General features: G+C 42.9%; 1 protein-coding gene across 1 annotated transcript; it reads right to left on the bottom strand.

Moving 5' to 3' along the window:
• Positions 1-131: 131 nt before the first annotated feature.
• Positions 132-22,482, bottom strand: xpo6 (exportin 6). The gene is made up of 24 exons (XM_079745732.1): positions 21,805-22,482; positions 20,821-20,911; positions 20,290-20,402; positions 19,452-19,649; positions 18,052-18,211; positions 16,348-16,425; positions 15,601-16,099; positions 15,303-15,429; positions 14,329-14,438; positions 13,147-13,255; positions 12,736-12,828; positions 12,402-12,471; positions 11,788-11,947; positions 11,250-11,342; positions 9,134-9,278; positions 7,704-7,850; positions 7,115-7,304; positions 6,393-6,548; positions 6,088-6,202; positions 4,917-5,088; positions 3,060-3,221; positions 2,636-2,734; positions 1,700-1,930; positions 132-1,280 (listed from the first exon to the last, which is right to left on the bottom strand). The coding sequence occupies exons 1-24, from the start codon at positions 21,805-21,807 to the stop codon at positions 1,179-1,181; spliced, it is 3,423 nt and encodes a 1,140-aa protein (XP_079601858.1). The 5' UTR covers positions 21,808-22,482; the 3' UTR covers positions 132-1,178.
• Between the last annotated feature and the right edge of the window lie 202 nt (positions 22,483-22,684).

Below are 22,684 nucleotides of genomic sequence, written 5' to 3'. Positions count from 1 at the left end.
AAATGAGTTCAAATCACTCTAGAAGGCTTGAGTGTTTTTTTTCTTTTTGGTAGACCTATAGCTCTTCATGCAAGTTATACGTCGAAGGACATTAAGCATTTGGCCTCATGTAACGGAATGGGGTGGCTCAACTATAATAAAATAAAATAAATATTGAACGCATCTGTACTACAGTTTAGATGTGTATCGTGTTTTGTTGCACATCATCACTTGACCAAAGTGCTTGGGACATCACTGCATAAAACATGAAAAGTACTAAATAAATCCAATGGGAATAGCATCATAGGGTTAACTGCTGGCCCAATTGGTGCCAGGTTTTGGACATTTATCAGTTTGTGATAAGATCACTCATTCCAGGTGGGTGGGCATTGCATTTCAACCACCAATAACATTGAAAATGTTTAATATCTTAGAATGTTTTCTTTCCTGGATTTGATTGGATTGACTTGGAAATATGCGATAATAGTCTAACATTGTTTTCCTTTTGTCTTCAGGAATGTAATTTATAGAAATATTGAAGCATTCAAAAATAATGTTGAACCCGATTTCAAAATAAATACTGCATGTCCTCAGCGATAACGCAGTGCCCCTTCTAGTCAAATATCTCAAATTCAAATATCTGAGATGCATTTAAAAAACATTAGACACTTTATTTATCAAGCACATTTTCTCCGCATCAGAATGGAATGATATGAAAGAGATTAGGTCTCCTTTGGAGATGAAGAAAAATAAAACTCAAGATCAATAAAAGCAGACTTATCGATAAAATAACTCTGATCGAGTCGGAAAGTGCTCAGTCCCAGCCGGGGCTGGTCTCGCAGATGCATCGTGGGTAAAAAAGGGGCCTGGCTCAGATGGCTCTTTGCGCCTCAAGTCACTGTGTTGGCGTCAAGGGACGCGAAGGAGGGCCCCACGTTCAAAGAACAAAAATAATTAGTCCTACAGCAGAAATAATAATAATAAAAAAACAAGAGCAGCATCGTCATCAGTCTCCAACCAACCCCTCCTTGACAGAAGAGCCTTCTTCTGCTGGCAGGTATGACCCCAGACTTGACCTCAGACTTGACCCCAGACTTGAACCCAGGCCATGTTGTGGGGGGGGGGGGGGTGGGGGGCACGTTGGCCTAAGTGGTCGGCACCAATGGGCTAATCTGTGTCTGTGCGTCTGTCTGCATGTGTTATAGCTTGATAGTGCCTGTAGGCAGGCTGCTGTTGCACAGTCTGTAGTAGCGCAGGTCGTTCACTAGCCTGTGTACACTCTGAGTGAAGGATGGCAGGTCCTAGGGGAGGGAGGGGAGAAACCAGATAGAAAGAGAATGGTGAAGTTTGGAAATCAGCAGAGGTCTGTTGGTTAATGAGTAGCTCAGTTCGTAGGACGACGAACGAGACATGTAGCTTGACGGTTAGGTCTGTCCTACTGTATTACTGTAACTTTGTCCTATTAATTGGGGCAATAGCTGACAAAATCTAAAGTGGATATTTAATTATTTAATAGATATATCTCTGAAGTACAGGAGGTTAACATTGGCTTGGCTCAAAGTCATTGTCTTAACAGCAAGAAGTGGACCATAGCTTCCTTCCTTAAAACAAGGTTACAGTAGAATCAGGTGTTTAGAGATATATCCTATTGAGCAGCCAACAAAACTCATTGCGAATATATAAAAGAATAACGGTCAAAAGATGACCGCTCATTGCGTACCCGCTCAAGCTTGAAGTTGCGCGCCAGGACAGTCCGCTGGTTGGAGTCTACGCCTTGGCAGCCTGTGAGGAACTCGGGCATGAAGCCGGAGTAGAAGGCGTCAAAGTCGACGGCGGCCATGTTGTAGACGGCAAGCGTGATCTCCTCCTGCAGCAGGTCGTGGCTTTTGTGGAGCAACACCTGCAGCAGCACGTTGATGAAGTGGAACAGCATGGATGTCCGGAACAGCTTCTGGAAAACAAAACAGGGTTCAACAAAAAAGTGGGGTTCAATGGCCCGGACTAGAAACATTGTCACGTCGAGACGATTTTAAACAATGATATCGATATCTATATATCGATATTTATAAGAAATATATTTGCATAAAATCCTAATGCTTAAGCGTTTGACATTTTCCACAAGCACAAAACAAATGCAGTCATTAATATGTGCCCTACTAGTGTTATTATTATTGCGTCCTTACGCTAACAACTTTGATAAAAGGGCCAGTAAGAACTGACTGGGGGCTAATATGTTTGACCCAGTATGGCCCTGCTACGCCAGTTGCACATTATTTTTCATGTTGAACCCTGTTAAGGTCCCAAAATAATATTAATAATAATAATGACAACATTAATAATAAATGGGCATGAGGCATGACAGTCTAGGGTACCCCGTGTCCTATAGAATGGGAAAATCAATCTCACTCAATTAAGAATAATAAATAAAGTCATGTATTAAAAGAGCTTGCGGTCTCATCAGCAGCCAATATTTAAGTATCCATATTTTCATATTTTAAGTGTTAAAAATCTTTAAACCGGTGAATTGATACCGTCATCAAAACTAATTGACAAATATTTTGCAGATAAGTTGTTATTGTCAAATGATTCTGTATGTTAATTGGTTGCGATGGGGGGGGGGGATCATGGTTGCAGTCGAGCGGGTGAAGGAACTCACTCTGTGGTACAGTTTGTGCTTGCTGTTCAGGGCCTCCAGGTAGCACACATTCTGCTTGAAGATGTGGATGTCTGGCTGCAGGAATGACTGCCCAAACGCCTGGAGAATATGAACAAAGGAAGATAGTAAACTAGAGCCAGGACCGTAGATACCGCTGAAAACATCAGATCTAGTACCTCTGATCTACACATTACAATCCATGCTCCAACCCATATTGTAGTCCAAAGAATGCATGAAGTCAATTTAAACAATAATACCAAGATTAGAAAGACCACGTAGAAAGTTATCAAGGATTTACATTTTTCTACTGTTGTATGTTTGCATGAATACATGAATAAGACTGTACAGAAAAAGAGGGAGAACATTGTCCATTGGGCAAGACCCTCCACAGGTTGAGGGTCTGGTGTAGAAATGTATGACCCACCTGCATGGCAGCAGTGAACTGAGCCTCATTCTCCATGGTGTCTTCTGCTACACCCCTCTGGACACTTGCCAGGACAGATGTCTTGAAGAAGTACCTCCAGTTCTGGTGGAGAACTTGGTAGAGGAGCTCAAACATCTCCGCTTTAATGTCCGGCGAAGGCCGCTGAGGAGGAACAAGGCGTTTATCAAACCATGGGGTCATTTGATGCATTCATTCAACAAACTCACAGTGAATTCAGATGCATGTTGCCAAGGAAAAGGGCTTATACAATTAGCTCTAGGATCTTCATGAATCCGTTGCCGTGGAGTCAAACACCCTAGCCACCCTACCAATTGTTTACATGTTAAATCAACACTTTTAAGTAAATGGTAGCAAGCAAATAAGTGATTATGACTTTAATAATGAGCGTGTCAAGCAGCCACAATGGCTAGGCTTTCCCATATTATAAGAACAAAAGAAGAACAATGTTTCATATACATCACTGACTCCGCCCTCTCCTTGTTCACCTCCTACCTGTCTGAAAGATTCCAATACATCTCCATCAACAACCACAAATCACACACCATCCCTGTCTCACACGGAGTCCCCCAAGGCTCAGTGCTTGGCCCCATCCTCTTCATCCTCTACATGCTCCCATTAGGTCACATCATCCGCCGCCATGGTCTTCAATTTCACTGTTACGCCGACGATACCCAACTATACATTACCACCACAGCCATTACTCCTGCCATCCTATCCACTCTGACCAACTGTCTCACGGACATCAAAACCTGGATGGACCACAACTTCCTCAAACTCAACGGAAATAAAACTAAAATGATCATCTTTGGCCCAAAAACCATCATCCCCACCTCCCAGAACTTCTCACTTTGCATTGATGGTCACTCTGTCACTCCCTCCCCCCTGGTCAGAAACCTTGGCATCATCATGGACCCCACGCTCTCCTTCAAGTCACGCATAAACAGTGTCAGAAGAACATCCTTCTTCCACCTCCGCAACATTGCAAGCCTTCGACCCACCCTTACATCCTCAGCTGCCGAAACACTAATCCACGCCTTCATCACTTGCAGACTCGACTATTGCAATAGCATTCCGTATGGCCTCCCCTCCACTATTCTTCAAAAAATGCAATATGTTCAAAACTCCCCCTCCAGAGAACACATTACTCCCATCCTCCGTCAACTTCATTGGCTTCCAATAAAACAACGCATCAATTTCAAGATTCTCCTCACCACCTACAAAGCGCTAAACAACTTTGCACCCTCGTACATAACAGATCTCCTCCATCGCCACTCCCCCACCCGCCGCCTACGCTCTGTTGATGCCAACCTTCTCACCTCCATCACCAAGACCAAGTATCGCACCCTGGGGGACAGAGCCTTCCCCATCGCTGCCCCTACCCTCTGGAACTCCCTCCCTCTGGCCATCCGAAACTCTGACACACTCTGTTCATTCAAAAGTCAACTTAAAACCACCATTTGACAAATCATCCTCTGCCATCGTCCACTCTCTCCCGCTCTCTTAATGTGTTGCCTATTGTTATTTATTTATTTTTCCCTTTTGTTTGATTGTCTGTACTGTCTGTATGTATTCCTTTCTTATTTGTAAAGCTTCTTTGAGTACTTAGAAAAGCGCTATAAAAAACTAATCAATTATTATTATTATTATTATTATATACATGATGAGACTACACTTCTTAAGGGTCCAATAACACAGAACCGCGTCTTCTCTTCTGTTGACGAGCGAGGCTGAAGATCCGAGGTCAGAGACATTGCATATAAAATGAGGTGCATCAAAAGAAAGCAGCCCAGCACAGTTGCAACAGCCATAAAGGACGGAGAGGGCAGGGTGACTGACCTCTGCCACGATGGGGTACACCTGCTCCATGCATAGGGACAGGATGTTGGGCAGGAAGGGCTTGAAGGCCTGGCCCGGCTCCTGCACCACCACCTGCAGTATCTTCAAGAACTTCTGCACCACCCTGCACCCCGCACTGCCCTCCTGCAGTATGCTGGCCGCCAGCTGCTCCCTGGACCACACACACATTTTGGAAGTTATAGTTGAATTCTGAGTGTGCCCACAGGCCTCACATTGGAAGGTAATGGACAGGGGCAGGATGGTCTGCTGACTAGGTTGACTTCCAAAGGCAGATATATTCTGGTTCTGAAGTTTACCTTTAGGCATCCATGAGTAAGCTGACCCATCCCTACCTTCTCCTTCATGACATGCATCTATATAGAATTAAAAATGACTGCAAAGTCTATGTGGATAAAAGTGTCGGCCAAGTGATTAAAATACTCAAAAGCATGATACAGTATCATCCAGGCATTCAACATATGACTGAATATATCAGAGAAATCAAAGTGAATATGTAGGCATTCTTAATTTGATTTAATTTGTAATATTAACAAAGAAAACATTATGAACTTCAGGTTAATAAGGTTTTATGTCTGGGTGACTTGGGTTGAATAAAGATTAAACATGGCTATGTCTAATTTCATGTTCCCACGTGAAAGAAACGTGGCGCTGCCATGTTAGTAAATAAATGAAAACCTTGACTATTGAGCTATTGGGCAAGATAAGGGGAAACATATGATCAGGTGACGCACAAAATTACATGTTTTCCTTGCGTTCAAACATTAACCAAAGACAACTTGGCACTGACACAAATGTGTCAAAGAGTCAAGCACATGTTGGCTTTCACTCAAACATTTCAAACCTGTAGCTATTATAAATACAACAGAGAGAATAGCTGTTAATCTAATCATCAACAGTAATATTATTTACCTGGTGAACATGTTCATGAGTGTTATTTACCTTATTAATATGTCAATATATGTTATTTAGCTAGTGAGAATGTTCATTACCTGGTGATGTTAAAATATTATTTAGTTTAGTGAATATGCCAATATATGTTTTGCGGGTTAACATGGTAGTATTAACCCTAGTATCAACCCCAGTAATTTACCTGGTGAACATATTAGTGAGTGTTATTTACCTGGTGAACATATTAGTGAGTGTTATTTACCTGGTGAACATGCTCAGGAAGGTGTGTATGATTTGTCCTGTGAAGGCAACTCCCATTTGGACCCTCAGGGCTTGAAACAGTGTCAGGAAGAAGCTCAACATCTCGTCCGTCACATCTACAGAGAGAGGATAAATACATTTTAATGGGATGCGATCGTTTGAATCAGTATCACACAAGATGTTGCATTAGGTCAGTGTGCTCTAGTTTAGCCACGTTGGGCTCTTCATTTTTTCTGAAATGAGATGAGGAAATAGCCAGTCAGCATACTAAACAATTTACTATTGGCCAGGTGTTTATTATCTTACCAGGCTGCTGAATAAATACTGGGAATAGGGCGAGGGACACTTGGACCGACTCCTGCAGGCTTTGGTAACAGATCTGGCGAGATTTGGTGGATTCCCCCGAGATGCTATCCACGACCTCTCGGAGAACCGGAAGAGTCTGCTGCATCACCGCCTTCACTGTAGGTGCAAAGAGCATACATTTAAAACAAGTCATACACACATTATCAAATGCAAGAGACGGAGATGAATAGATGGAGAGAGGGGGAGATAGAGAGCGAGAGAAAGAAAGGAAGAGACAAGGGGGGGGTGGGGGGGGTCGGAGAGATCTAAATAAATAAAGAGCGGGAGAGGAAGAGAAGGAAGAGGGAGATAAATAATATAATGTGCTATACACGGCTATACATGCTTGGACACGGAGCAAGGGGCTGTATAATGCCACCAACAATAACAATATGTAAACAACGGAACACGTACACAGGAACATAAATATCCAAAAGAAATTTCTAAATATCTTAAGAGGTGATTTGTTTAGTCTCCCATGTAGTGCAAGGCCTCAATATTCTTTATCGTAATTGGTGTCTTAGCATAGGCTTTCAATCCAAGTTTTTATTCAATGTGTGGGCTGTTTATGGAAGCGGTCGCGGCGAGACGAGACAAGAGTTCCTTTAAAGTGTATCAGGGCCTTTAGGCAGCAGCTGGAGGTTTCTCCCCCCATCCAGGGGTGGAGAGGGGTGGATGCTTACTGTTGCCTAGCTCAGTCCTGCCCTGGGGCAGGCTGGTGGTGCCTCTCAGCGTGCGGTAGTCCCGGGTCAGGGCCGCCACCAGGCTGGCATGGCTACTGGAGCGCGTCTGCCACTGCTGCTCGCTCTCCGGCAGGCTCGGCCAGGGTAGCAGCAGCATGTTGGAAAGAGCCCTGCACACTAGCATGTGAGCCTGGGACACACACACACACATATATATGACTACTCCATGTCAACCTAACATTTAGAGCAATACTATTCAAAACAATTCCAACACAAACTAGTGTCACTATTAAAGTGAACAATATTGCCCTTGTATTATGAATCGGCTATGATTCAGTGTCAGGACCATTGTCTTGGGAATATTACACACATTTAGCAGCCCTTTCCCTCCAATGAGATCAATGTTGAACATGTAGGACACATAATTATACATTGTATTTGTTCGGAGCTGTTCAGGAGGCACACTCACTTACAGTGCAGTATTCCTCTAGTTCAGATATTTGTTTAATGCCGAAAATAGTTGCTTCAGTAAAAGGATAGCTAGCACTGTTTAAACATGATTCAAATGTCCTGCTGTGAGCAGACTGACCTCCGGTGGCAGCCCTGGAGAGTTGTTTTCCGTGATGAGGCGGAAGGTGCTCTGGATAGCGGGCAGTGACACCAGGAAGACTGGTCGTACCGTTGACGCCATGGAGACCAGCAGGTGGCAGGCAGAGAGGAGGAGCTTCTCCGGCACCTGGGGGGGTGGAATACTGAAAATTAGGAAGATCCTAGTCTGACTTAATGCACGGCTTTCAATCAGTCAAACCCCCTAACAACCGTTAGCAGTCAGATTTGTGTTCACAGCCAGCCATTGGTCCATCGTGCTGCCCTTCCCGCCCTTCGTTCAGAACATGGCAGCCTGTTTTGGGGCCCGCGCCTTACCCATTGTTTAATAAAAAATATAAATTATTTAATTTTTTTTAATTTAACTTTTCCTATTTTTACGCTTTATCTGTCTCTCACCTCCACGACATTCTCAATTTATCCGCAAGTCAGCTGGAGCCTGATATTGAGAGACTTTTAAAAACCAAGGACAGGCTTCATGTCTCCCACTGATAGGCCTACTTCAGGCAGAATGTGTAGGCCTAGGCCTCCAATGTGTCGCCTTTGAGTATGTTCTTCTCTCTCTATTATTAATGAGGGCATGTTTTGTCCCACGTAACTTTGTTTATTGCACTAGCGAGTACAGTACTGATTTCTACACACCTTCCCAAGCTGTTGTCCAATTCTACTACTACTTAAAAATGATTGTTCAAACGAGTGAAGAATTTATTTTGGTCCCATGGCATGGGGGGCATGTTTTGTCCCATGTTACTTTGACTATTGCACTGAATGTCTTTGTATTTGAAGAAATAGGCCTAAGGCCCTGTAATGTTCCAAGTCTGTCTTCAAATTTTTCATATAGCTTAAATTATTTTTCTAATTTAAAGAAGCCAGTACATTTTCTAACATAAATGTGAAGCACAATAAAAGTGTTTATTTTGCACACGCATGCTATAAACACACACACACACACACACACACACACACACACACACACACACACACACAATTAACTTAATGTACTGCAAAATTAACATTTTGGCCCACAAACCTCCCCCATATTCAATTTCGTCCCTCAAATGGGAAGAATTAGGGCACCCCTGGTTAAGAACAAGTCTCTCTCTTCAAACTAATTATATTTTTCTAATGTCTTGAAAGTAACACAGCAGTACTTTTAACAGTTCCCTTTTAGTAACACTACAAGGGACGATTGTGATGAAGGAAATTTCTTTGGACCAAATTTAGATGATCGTTCCGCATAATGTCAGTGCAACCCTTGATCACAGCATCAAAGCACTATTTTCAGAGAAGAGATGGTGGGGTGAGGAGAGAGGGTTGGGTGAGGAGGGAGGAGAGAGGTTGCGGTGGGGAGAGGGGGGGTTAGGAGAGAGGGTGGGTTAGGTGAGAGGAGAGGGGGTGCGGTTAGGAGGCTACCTTAGGAGTGAGGAGAGGGCTGCTGGCATCCACGGCTGAGGTGATGAGGCTCATGAAGCGGGTCTGGTTTTGCCGCTGGACTTCACTGTAGAACTGGGCCAGCCAATGGGAGTAGGCCTGCAGAGCAGCAAGGGCCTGTGCATGGCTAATTCACAAACACACACGTCATTCACGACCCAGCACCGCCACATACCCGCCTGGACTTTCAATATCAGGAGGATCTTTAACTTTAACATTAATATTCAGAGAGATTTTCAGCAGGTGAATGTAAATGTTACTGGGAATATGGTTTGATATTTGATTCAGTATCACACTTTGGAACACAAGACCTCCCGTCTTGGATAGACTTGCAAGGAGCTCACAGCAAGACGTGAAAAATATATACTAAAATTACAAAAAGTTTAAAATTGAATGAGTGAACAGCTTGTTGTGGAAGATTTCATTTCCACCTGAAATAAATGTCACATTTTACATTGAATACCAACTCGTGTTGTTATCAAACGACTCTTCTCAATGCTGTGGAACGCTCTGTTCACTTGCATGGGACTTCCGGCGATGAATTATTTTTCAATAATTACCTCCGATTCACGTCTTTGCTATTACTCCGCAAGTAGTACGGTAATTTATCAACCACAGCGTATTCTGTTGTTAAGCGATGTCAACGTCTTTGGCAGACTATTTCTCTGCTGAACAACACTACGGATGGTATCCTAAAGTAATTTTTTCGTTTTGGCAAGTAGCCGTGTAATAATGATAATGTATAGAACGTCGCCGGTCATATTGAAAATAAGCTCCTTTAGGGCGATGTCCTAAAGGAGCTTATTTTAGGAAATCACCTTTTCGCGATGTCGCGTCAATGTCCTGTTCGCCCTGTCGAAGCTTATTTTTCCGATAATGACCGGCGTTCTATACATTATCCCTTAAGTAGCCTATAGGGGCATAGCACAACATCCGATTAGTACCCGGGTCAATATTTGATGCCAATAAAGTGAAGTAGAGCAAAGATCTAATTAAATCAATAAATCCAATGCAAACCAATGGATAATTGACGATGCAACCTTTATCAGACAAACTGGTAGATATCTTGTGAATCCATTTTACAATTTTGACCCTTGACGCTATTGAAAGCTCAATGCAAATATAGTTGAATTGGCACTGTCACACCAAATTTGTACCGGGTGCCAAATTTGTACCGGGTACGTAATCCATACGTAATCCATTCCAAACCTGTCTGGCAACAGATGATCGTGGACGATCGCGTCGATTGACGTAGGAAGGTTCAAGAACATTCACGGTTAAACAATCGGTTTACTACACTTTAAACACAGAGGTTACTAGCTAAATTCGATTAAACAATTAAATGCAATAAAAATATAAAGTTAGGAACGCTAATAAATGTAATTTGTAAAGTTAGGGCTATCTGTCTTGTCGCGCTCAATGAACGACTTCGCGAATGTTCTTGAACTCAATGAACGACTTCGCGAATGTTCTTGAACCTTCCTACGTCAATCGACGCGATCGTCCGCGATCATCTGTTGCCAGGCAGGTACAAATTTGGCACCCGGTACAAATTTGGTGTGACAAATTACATTTATTAGCGTTCCTAAATTTATATTTGTATTGCATTTAATTGTTTAATCGAATTTAGCTAGTAACCTCTGTGTTTAATGTGTAGTAAACCGATTGTTTAACCGCGAATGTTCTTGAACCTTCCTACGTCAATCGACGCGATCGTCCGCGATCATCTGTTGCCAGGCAGGTTTGGAATGGATTACATATGGATTACGTACCCGGTACAAATTTGGCACCCGGTACAAATTTGGTGTGACAGCACCAATCAATCGCAAACGCACCATTTGGCCACCAGATGGCGATAAAGGTAAACTGTTCTGATGGAAAGCAATTAACCTATCATTTCCTCAGAAACCCCCTCTTAGCCATTGTGTTTAGCTGCACAACTGGGCCCATACACTGGATTATCCGTGTATGGTGTTTTATGCGATCAAACAGAATTTCGAGGAAAAAAGGTAAGACATAGATTTTGGTTGTGTAAAGAAGATGCGAATTTCTGTCACAGAGGGATATGGTTTGCTGTCTAGGAGGAGCATGTACTCACACATCAATGAGGTCTGGTTTGAGGACAGAAGGCACAGCGGTCTCCAGGTCGTACAGGCTACTCTGGGAACCGTAACATGTCACCTCGACCAACCTACAACAGAACACACAGGAGGAGAAACTTATTCTTTGCATTGTGATTGTGTTCATAATTCATACTGGATGGGTTGGATTTGTCCAACAGAAAGGCTAGGGGCCTCGATTTGCAATTGAAAGGTACTGGGTTCGATCCCCTTTATCCTCCTACTTATAGCCTACCTATTTCTACTTCTAGGAAACCTGCTTCTCCTTAATGATTGTGTATGAAATCACTGTTGAGTCACCACGTACAAAATGCTCATCTTAAATTGCTAATCCATCTCAATATCACTCAATAAAAAGTTATAATATATGCCATTTGGTTAACTCTTATTTTAAGAGTAACACCATGAGTGCATACAGGTTTTTGCATCAGTGGCCCCGTTTAGGGTTTTTGATTCCCTGTGTCAGCAACAGAGGGCCGCAGCCTCCCCGAGAAACGGACAGGACAGACTACAGACCTCTCCACGACTGCCACGGCGTCGTTGAAGCGTGAGGCGAAGACGTCACCGATGAAGTACTCTGAGAGGCGTCCCACCGCCTGGAGCAGGGAGCTGAGGTCACGCAGCGAGCAGTGCAGCCTCCGGCAGTCGTTCTCTGCAGAGATGTTCAGCCTCCCAACTGGAGAGAGGAGAGAGGGAGTTAGATATGCAAGAGTCGGATAGAGAAATGGAGAAACAGAGTGTGGGAGGGAGAGGGAGACACGGAGACCAAGGCAGAGATTGAGTAGCCACAAGGGGGGGAGATCAATATATTCAGAAAGAGGAGATTGAGTCAGAGGGATAAATATTTTTCTATTTAAAAATAAGAGTGTAACATTGCATTCATTATTTCTTTATCCAAATGTAGCATTTTTAAAAACAAGGTAGTTTAGGAGAATAGTAATCATGTTGCCATTTTTAGCTGCCATGCCATTAAAATATATATATTTTTTTTGTTTCACCTTCTTCTGACGAATGTACTTATTGCACGCCGCTTTGGATAAAGTGTCTGTTAAATGCCCTAATGGAATGTTTGTAAGGCAAACATGGCTGCTAGTCTACAAATAAGGCAAAGCGGAGGAACAGTGTCCCACCTGTTCCTGTGGTGACAATGAACTGCTGCAGACCCAGATACACATCCAGGTTCTCCTGAAGGATGGGAAACTGAAGACAGCGGTGAGAGAGAGAAAGTGAGAGAGCCACATTATTGTTTTTAACTTGGAAATCAGTTCTAGCTTCAGTCACATAAAATACAACTGCAGGAGATCACAGTAATCAAATTCCAGGTTTGATTACCAACAAGTGAAACCGAATGATATAAATAAATAATAATAATATAATAATAAATAAGATACAATTATTTTTGAATGACTCATCCTCCCGCCCCACCCTCCATGTGCTTCCCATTCCAGGTTGGTTCTTTCTTACCAAAGTAGTAAATGCATGGGATGGAAGCAGCTCCATCACCTTGGCAACCACTTCCAGACTCTGACGTAGGTACCGCTGCCACTCTGTCTGTTGCTACGGTTACCAAGCCAGAAACAAGAAACAGGTAGGATATGAGGTGAATACAATTTTAATATGAGCAAGCTTTTGACAATACACCTCATTCACAGAAGGTGAGGAGAAAGAAAGAAAAATGAGACAGCAACTTTTCAAGTTTACAGACGAGACAATGACACGTCATCACTTGAGACCACAACCATTGTTGAGAACACAAGAAATAGACCAGAGCTTTTTTATGGTCGTCATGATGTGACAATCTTTCTACATGCATCTATGTGGAATGTTTTATCAACAACAACAACAACAGGTGTGCCAGAAGTGCCAGAGTCTTACGTCATCATCGAGAGCCTCATCATCCAGCTCCTCCAGCTGGGCCTGGTTGTATCTGAACTGGATTCTGTTCAGAACCTCTCTTAGTAGGAGACCCAGGGCGTCTTTGTACCTGGAACCAGAGCCCGACGACACATAAACACAACAATGACTTACCATTCACAAGGGTTGGGGAATACCACAGTAGAAGCCGTGTTGTGTAAACGTAACAATTAAAAACAAATGGCATTGCTTTACTTCGAACTAAAAGCTTTAACCATCTCGTACGGAGTGGTTTGTGTGAGATTCAAACAGTACAGTGCAAGCCTCAATGAGGAGATAGCTGCTTCAGTTCCTCTCTTCCTTTTAAACCTCCAAATACATCAAAACAAACAGACAAAAATGCAAATTACAGAGGAGTACGTCTGGCAGATATTTAATATAGATTCTGCATTAAGAACATCTTAATCTTGCGTATTTCTTCGGTATCATATGTAAGACATGCAGCCCACTACCCCACTTCCCTCAAACTCAAAACCTCTTAGTTGAGGAGGGGGCTTTAGACAAGCAGGAATCAGTCATGCCATTTTGCTTGTTTACTCTAAATCAGTGGTTTTCAAACATTTTATGCCTCGTACTCAGAAAATATTTGTGATCCCAAGTACCACCATTATGACCGATGTTATCAAATATAACAAAATACAGTTGCTTAGGACTATTCAGCCCTATTCTGCCATGCACAGCTCAGGCAGGAGGCACATTTAACAATTGGAAGCCAACAACCTTTTTTTAAAAAGCACTTCGAAATAGTTCCCGCTTCGAGTCACGATCGCAGTGATTTTTAACCATTCATAATTTTAGCACTTAGATTATATCTTGCCGTCAGTTTAGCTTGTAATGGTGGATGTTATCCACGATAACTAAACCCCATTTTAATGATCTCATGGTTAATATATTTCCATTTGTACTAGTATTTTGATTTTATTATATCCTTAATTTTTATAAAGAAATATTTTCAAAAATCGTTAATAATTTTTTGGAAGTTCCTCTGCGTACCACTAAATAGTGCATTGCGTACCCCCAGTGGTACGCTAACCATAGTTTGAGAACCACTGCTCGAAATGATGTGGACAGCCCATTATCAGTTAATGTATCTCAACACCATAACGTCAAAATCAATCCCTACCAAGCAGAACTCTGACTCACCGGTTTAAAACACTCTCTCTGTCAGCCAGTCTGCTTTTGATCTTCGTCGTGAGGTAATCCAAGAAAACAGTCCATATTTCCAAACAGGCAAAGTAGCCCTCATGGTTGGGCTGGGAAGGAAGGTTTTTTTTGCAAAATGTTAAACAAGTAGAAGCAAAAATCTGCAGCAGCGAATACACTTGCCCAAGGTCCTGTGTAGAAATGGTAACCTTGTGTCTAGATAAAGTACCGTATTTGTTGGGCCTATATACGGTACATTGTAACTGGTATGGTATGTTTAGATGTAGAACCTTGTAACTTGTGTCTAGATAGTGTACCTTGTGTCTAGATATAGAATCTTGTACCTTGTGTGCCTGTGTTGGATAGTGAGTCACACCTGGCATTGAATAAAGAGTTCCAGCCCACTGTACAAATAACCACCACGAATAGAATTACTCGGGAATCCATTTTAGCTCGGTCAAATAAATGTAACATTTATAATGTCTATAATGTAGCCTCAACCATTGCATTCACACTACAACGTAGACAACTTGAACACAACATTTGACCAACGATGAAAGAAGTTGACAGCAGTTTGGTAGTTTCATTACTAGTAGATAAATATGTGTTGTCAATAATTTTTAAGAGCTTTACTTTGAGTTTAATTTGTTATAAATGCCATCCATTCGCTATTGGTGATTGAAATGCGCTGTGAGAATCTGATTGGAGTTGATGGCACGACTGCCCTGTATGATACAACTTCGATTTTTGGACTAATCCTGGCTAATTTCTGACCAATCAGGGTGTCCGTTCCCTGATTGGAAACCATCTTGCCTGTCGATCACAGATGCATGTACATAGGTACACTTCTCAATCAATGGCTGGAAAACATAGGGATGTTTTTTTTTTTGGGTTCATTTTCAAAATCATGTGCTCTTCCGGTCTTACTCTTTACAACTCTCAGAGCTTAACAATGCTTGAAGCAAAACTCTTACCTGGTTAAAGGTGTACTTGAACAGCAATGCTAGGAACTCTACAACTGGGAACTGAGGACTCGACTCTATCCTCCTCAGGTGAACACTGACAAACAGCCGCAGGAAATCAGTGAACTTCTCCAAATAACTGCAAATTGAACACACACACACACACACACACACTTTAGAGGGGAAAATCGACTCACAAATTATAAAATACTTTTAAAACAAAAAGACTAATTGATTATAAATAGCTTTCAGGTGCTGAACCTAACGACGAGCCGACCAACCAGGGAGGGCGATCCTGCCGACCACGTACCACTCGTCCAGCTCCTGTAGCTTGCCCTTCACCGTGTGGGAGTTGTTCTCCCGCGTCAGCCTCTGCAATAGGAAGAAGGTCTGCTGGAACATGCGCAGCAGGTACTCCTCAAAGTCCAGCGGCACGCAGTTCTTGGAAACCAGCTCGTTGACGCAGGCCATGGCCAGCACCCCGAGGCGGGCGCGGTCCTGCCTGCCGTCTGCACTCTGGGGGAGGCTCCGCCCGTCTCCGTTGGACGGCGGCTGGCCGTTGGAGGAGGAGATGAAAGGGTCCGGCTTGGCCTTCGTTCTGAGGTCGCAGCCGAAGCGGGCGAAGTGGAAGATGGAGGCCAGCAGGGTGGGGGTGATGCTGATGGACAGTGGGATCCAGCTGAACAGGTGGGCCAGGCACTCTAGGACCAAGCAGCACAGCTGGTGGCTGTCCTGGTCCAACTCGGCCATGGGCTGGCAGAGCAGTTTTGAATACTGGCTTCCCTGAAAGAGGCTGCCCAGCAACTCCACTGATGAGAGGGAATGGAAAATAACACTAGGTCAATGAAACCCACCATGATGTAGCATGAACATGCTTATTACCAAAACGACCAATACTATTACTATTGGGTTGTTTAACTGCTTTCATCCATACTGTCTTGCAGTGGAATCAGACGTACGTCATTATGCTCAGGGATGCATACATGTAAATTACAGGGATTCGGGAACGATCACATCACCCTGCTCATTAGCTAGATTTTATCTGATTACTACTGACCATCTTCTCCAGAGGTGGGAGAGGGTGGGGGAGTTGTTCCCATGACGTTGTGCTTGTCCCAGTAGGTTTCTAGGATACCTGCAGTTCAAAAAACAACAGATCAGTTACTTTTTGTCGTTCAAAAACTAAAACGCTTGCCATCATTGATTTATTCACAGCTGTGCATTATGTCCACTCTAGGAAAGACGAATCAGGCCATCCGTCACCCTGAACTGTAGCTATATATGTATTTAATGGTGCTTGTAAGCTACTGTAGTGGCCTCTATGGGCTACGCCAGGTGCCGTAAAGACCAGAATTATTCTGCATTATCATGCAGAATTATACTTATTTAATGCCGAAGTATAATCAATTCTTTACATTGACATGATCTGAACACTCTCTTCATTAACACTGGAATGATCTGAGCAGTCGTTAAACTGCAACAAGTTTTACACTGGAATGATCTGTCTTTGCATTGGAAAGATCTGAACATCTACATTTAGGGCATTTAGCAGACGCTTTTATCCAAAGCGACATACAATAAGTACAGTTGTCAGAAGAAAAACTATATATTTCTGTCGGTACAGTAAGGTTATCATAAAACCAAGTGCCAAGCACTAACAATTGTTAGGTTAACCCCTTCCCCGGATACAACAAAGTAAGCTAGAATAAGGTGCTGCACAAGGCTAAGTACCATTTGTAAGTGCAAGGACTTACAACATCCAACAAGTTCATACAATTTGTGCCAGGACGTACAACATAGAATAAGGGGGAGTGGAGTGTGTGTGTGTGTGTGTGTGTGTGTGGGGGGGGTAAGGGGGGAGGCTAGGTGAACTCTAGACAAATGAGTCTTGAGTCTTTGGCGGAAGCTTGTGAGCGACTGAAAAGTCTTCACACTGGAATGATCTTAGCAGCTTTAACACTGGTATGATCTGAACAGTCTTTACATGGTGAGATCCTGAAAAGTCTAAAAGGACAATTCCGGTATTTAGCACAGTGAGCCCCCTTTCTAGTTTGTCTAGGATGAAATAGTGTTCGACGCTGAAATTTGGACAATTGGTTCTGTCTCGGGTATTTGACTCTTTTCGAATCGCCCCTGCTTGCTTCAGAATGGCTGGCTACGGGCATTCACAAACCTGTCCTTACAACAACCCTTAACGTTTGTTTTCGGAAATGTGCAACTCACCGAGTGGTAAGTGGTGTTCATTGATGTTCCAAATCAAGTATCGTAGTGAAATACAGTTTCTGTCCTGTTTTATTTGGCATTTTGTAAATCCTGTGGAAACGGAAACTGGACCGGAACCGGAACAGAAAGGGGGGCTGTTTAGGTTTGGTTGTAGTCTTTTTGCTCGGTTCTCCGTCCCAACAGTAGGGCTAGAACCGAGCGAAAAGACTACAATCAGCCCCCATTTCCGTTCCCGGTCAACGAGCAATGAGTCCTCCAACAGAAATCAATGGATTTACAAAATGCCAAATGAAACACGACAGAAACTGTATTTCACTACAATACTTGATTTGGAATATCAACGAGCAACACTAACTACTCGGTGAGTTGCACATTTCTGAACAACAAACGTTTAGGGTGAATTTTAAGGACATGTTTGTGAATGCCCGTAGCCAGCCATTCTGAAGCAGGCAGGCTTGATTCGAACCCAGAAATGGGGCTCAATGTGCTAAATACCGCAATTGTCATTTAACATTGGGATGACCTGAATAGTCCTTACCTGTCAGCAGTCCCAGCACCGTGGGCACCTGCTCCAGCAAGAGCTTGCGGAGCTCGTCTCTCCGGGCCACACTCAGGTCTTCCCGAGGGCAGGCCAGCTCCTCTGACGTGGTCTTCAGCAACACCAAGCCCAGGGATGCCAGGCCAGGAGACTGGATCAACTGGAGAAAAAATATAAAAGGAGATCATATTACATTAAAAGTATTTCAAATTCATACTGATAACATTGAAAGGCATCAAAAAAGCTTGAGATCTAAAAACCGGCAATTAAATATCATTCACAAATATATTGAAAGAAAATACTAAACCAGATTCTAATGGAAATTCATTAAACCTTTTAGGTAATAAGAGTTAGAGGAAATACAAAGGCTCATGATGTATTTCTTCAACAAAAAAAAAAACTTTATAAATTTCGAATGGCATGACAAAGTCTTGTGCGAACAAAGCAAGCTGCAAAGTGTTGCAATGAAAACGTTACTTGTTTTGTGGCAGAGGAAAGAGCAGCGCAGTGCGTGAATGATAATTCATGTGTGTAGCCAACACAGTACTTTAATATTGGTTATTTAGCAGACCTTTTCACCCAAAGAGACTTAGTAGATTTCAGGTACAAGTAATCAGGGATCAGGTAGTAGAAGGCTGTAAAACCCAGTTTCTTTCGACTGGGAGTTAAACACTTTTGCTACTCCATGATCCAGCCCCCCCACCCCACAATACAGACAGAAATTCCATGGGTCTCTGCTTTGAGCTCTTGCACAGTACACGACTTTCAAAGTCATCAGATGGCTGAACTTCAGACATTAAACAACCGTCTTTCCTGTAATTGGTTAACTTGAGGCCGTTGTGGGTTTCACACTTTACAGCAGCGATCGGTGAGAGGGGATAACACATTACGAGATGTTTATCAAGGATGATTCCCAGACTAGTCTCTTGCCCTACCTTTATGCATGACAACACACACAAAGAATCCCACTGTCAAAAATGAAAAAACCACAAGAAGCCGGCAATCCAAGTGGTTTGTGCTTATTGAGTTCAAACATTCACTAAATGTTCCTCTATTTCTGTTTCGTGGCTCCAAGCAAACCACAGAACCTTTCTCAAAGCCCTGTTGGCTAATGGTCTGTTGGTGTTACCACTCCTCCCCCCTTGAGTTCCTCTCACCCGTGTCTTTCAATCTGATTGGCTGTCGTCACTGCTGTCATTGCTTGTCACAACATTTGACACTAAAGGGTGTAGACTCCTGGACAGGTCCAGATTTTTAACATTCTATATATCTCTTAGGCCTCTGCGCCGTATAGGTGAGCCTCTCTGATCACTTCTTTCAGCAGTGCACACTCCACGATCATCCGCCACGGGAGCCAGCTATAATAATGGCTAAAAACTTGGTAGTATGAACTGCTTTACCTGCAGGATGTTTGTGAAGAAATCATGGTAAAACATTGGCCAGTCCTGGCGACCGATGTCCACGATGACTTTGCAGAGCTTGTTGCGGATGAAGTACGGCATGACTTTGTGCTGGGCCAGCAGCAACTTTGGCAAACAGTTTCGGATCTCCATCTTGTCCTGGGAAGCCACACCTAGCCACTGCTTATTCACCAGGTTCTGAAGGGTACAATGTATGTCAGGAATATCATCTTAAGGGCTCAAGACTGCTACCGAAATGGTCACACACACACACACACACACACACACACACACACACACACACACACACACACACACACACAATCAAAATGGGGCCTTCATGACGCTAGATGAAATCGGAAAAAGATTAATCGTTAGGACACAAGTTTTATTGAAGTAACCCTTCAAAAAGCAAAATTACAATATCACAAGTAAGTGCTGTGCGGAGGAAGTAAATGTCTTTCGGATCCACCTCGGGGCCGAGTTAGACTCAGTTACGGCAGAGCTTCGATTTAGTGAGGCGCACAGAAGCGCAGTCAAAGGTCAACACACGTCGGAAGATAATATATTTTTCGATCTTGTTCCGTGTTGAATACGATGACTAGTGGTAATGGATACAGGGTTTGAGCATTGCTGGAAGTTATAGAGCGGCACACACACACACACACACACACACACACACACACACACACACACACACACACACACACACACACACACACACACACACACACACCCCCTTTCTGCTCCTTAATTTCCATTTTAATAAACCCAATAAATGATGCCAATAATAAAACACACAGACAAAAAAAAACACAACACAACAATGAGTACTTACCTCGAATACTGTAAGGCTGTACATCATAACATACTCATTCCGAGTATTGGACAGGAAGAACAAGCAGTGACGCCATGCTCCCGTCTGCTGCGCAAAGTTATTCAGCAGTTCTTCTGTAAGGAACAGGAAGTAGAAACCACCACAACATTAAAACAATGGGCCAACTATGATACGCTCACACTCAAACCCTATCCATCAAACACGAAATTTGACGGAGCAAAACAGACAACATGCAATAAATATATTCCTACAGTTTTTAGAATGCCCACACTTTTTAACCCAGCGCTTCCAAACCAACGACTTATTTGACATGGTGTCCATTACCGTGTCGATTACATAATTATTATTAACGCAAAAGATTGTTCAACCAATGAGAATTTGGTCAAACAGCGCATATCCCCAAACCCAAACCAATCGACCAGAACTTAGAGCCCTAGTTCCAACTAGGGCTGGGAGTCAAACACAATATCCCCATCCATCTATCCTGCCCCTAACAAACAGATGATGCCTGTATCGACAGATGACGCTTACCTATCTCTCTCTTCCGCTCATTGGTCGTGCAGCTGTGAAAGAACTCTGTCATGAGGCTCTCCAGCGCACGCAGCGAGGCCTCTTCTGACGCCTGGAGACATTGAAGAAAATAAGTGAGAGACTGCTGTCTACCATTTCAAGACATTTTACAGGCATGCACCACCTTAGATTAAATCATGTCACCTTTTCCCTGCAGGCATCACCTTTATGCAATGATGAGTTTTCAAGGAATAGTAATCATTCACCCCTGTGACTCACCCAGAGAGGATTTCATTGTGGATCTACTTTGGTCAGTGGACAACAACCCCCGGTTGGAAGATTAATCATTACACATAATTCAATATAATTTTGAAGGAACATGTCTTGCCAGATTATTGAACAAGATTTACTGTAACAAAACACAAACAAGGAATGCCTGCCTGCATGTATGCCTGTGTTACCAAAGTGACGGAAAATGTAATGTATTAAGACAAAGTTAGTCATTGTTCAAATAAACTAGATGTATTTATTTGATTTAGTGTGTCAAGTCATCCCTCCACTGTTCTAGCCCCAATGCACACAATTGAAAATGCTGTTTACAAAAGCAAAAACAACAGATTCACCCGATATCACTTATTTGAAATGTCTAATTTGGGAAAGTCCTGCATATCAAGTAGAACAGTGCCATTTTCGGACGGCTCTAAATTCCTCAAATAAGCCACAACTTGCAGCAGGTTAGCATTACTCAACACAAATACTTGGCGTTGTTAAATGGGCGACTGCATTAAAGAAATATGCAAAAAAACATGCAATATCGCGGGGAAAAAAGCCTGACATCCGTTGATGCAACCGTTGGTTGCATCACGGAACGAAAGTAATTGGGGTTTAATTTCAATGAGTATACCAATGGTTTAGTCTACAATAGCAAGGGATACAGACTGAGCCACATCAACTTTTTCAGCTCAACAACATACATAAACGGTGATTTAATGAACTCATACTCACCATTTCAGCACGTATTCCTCCAACTTTGTACCTCCAACTTTGTATGCAATGAACAAAGTAGCAGATATGTGCTACTTACTTAGCTACTTAATTAGCCAGCTAAGGTGTGCCAACAGGGGTTCATGATCTGCTCGCCTGCACGCAGTTAACGTTAGCTTGGTGATGCTATCGGTGTTCCTTTCCGTCACAACTACGATACGACATAACATTACATTTACTCACGCTTGCCAATGATTAAAAATAACCCCGCAGTTTTTCATAGATTGAAGGCAGGTCGGTCATATTGATATGCTAACTAAATGTTCTGCGTCAGCATTGTTAACGTAACGTTAACAGCTACTCAAAATAGATGAGCGATAAGGTAACTACATTGGCAAGGTTTCAGTACCGCTTAGGTGGAATACTGATCTAGAATGAACGTTCAGATCGGCTAGTTCACGCTATAGAGGAGTGCTAGCCGAGGTTAGCGCACGACGCTAGCTCGTCTTGTCTATAACGATGGAAGCATTGCCTTAGCTGCTGTCAAATATCGTTAGAGAAAATATGCGTATGTGACTCTTTGCTCTCGCAAACTACGTCTTCATGTTGAACATGGAAAATACGCCTAGGATAACAATAAAAAAAACATATGCAGCGATGACACTACATAAACGATGTAATAATCACTTGTTCCTGTTTTCGCTTTTTTTGCTTGTCGGGGCGGCTCTGTTTCTGTAGCGTACCACTAGCGCTATTGGTTCATGCTTTGCGTCGAAAATTGCTGTTTTACGGCAGAAATCACCCAGGGAAACCATGGAGTGACGTACACACAAACACGCACCCACGTGCGTTGGAATGTGAAAAAAGGTATTCCTACTAAGAATTAGAACCAATACACATT

This window comes from Pollachius pollachius (assembly GCF_949987615.1).
Source record: "Pollachius pollachius genome assembly, chromosome: 11".
NCBI classification, from domain to species: Eukaryota; Metazoa; Chordata; class Actinopteri; order Gadiformes; family Gadidae; genus Pollachius; species Pollachius pollachius.
The sequence above is the reverse complement of the archived record's forward strand: the minus strand, read 5'-3'. Positions and strand labels throughout refer to the sequence as shown.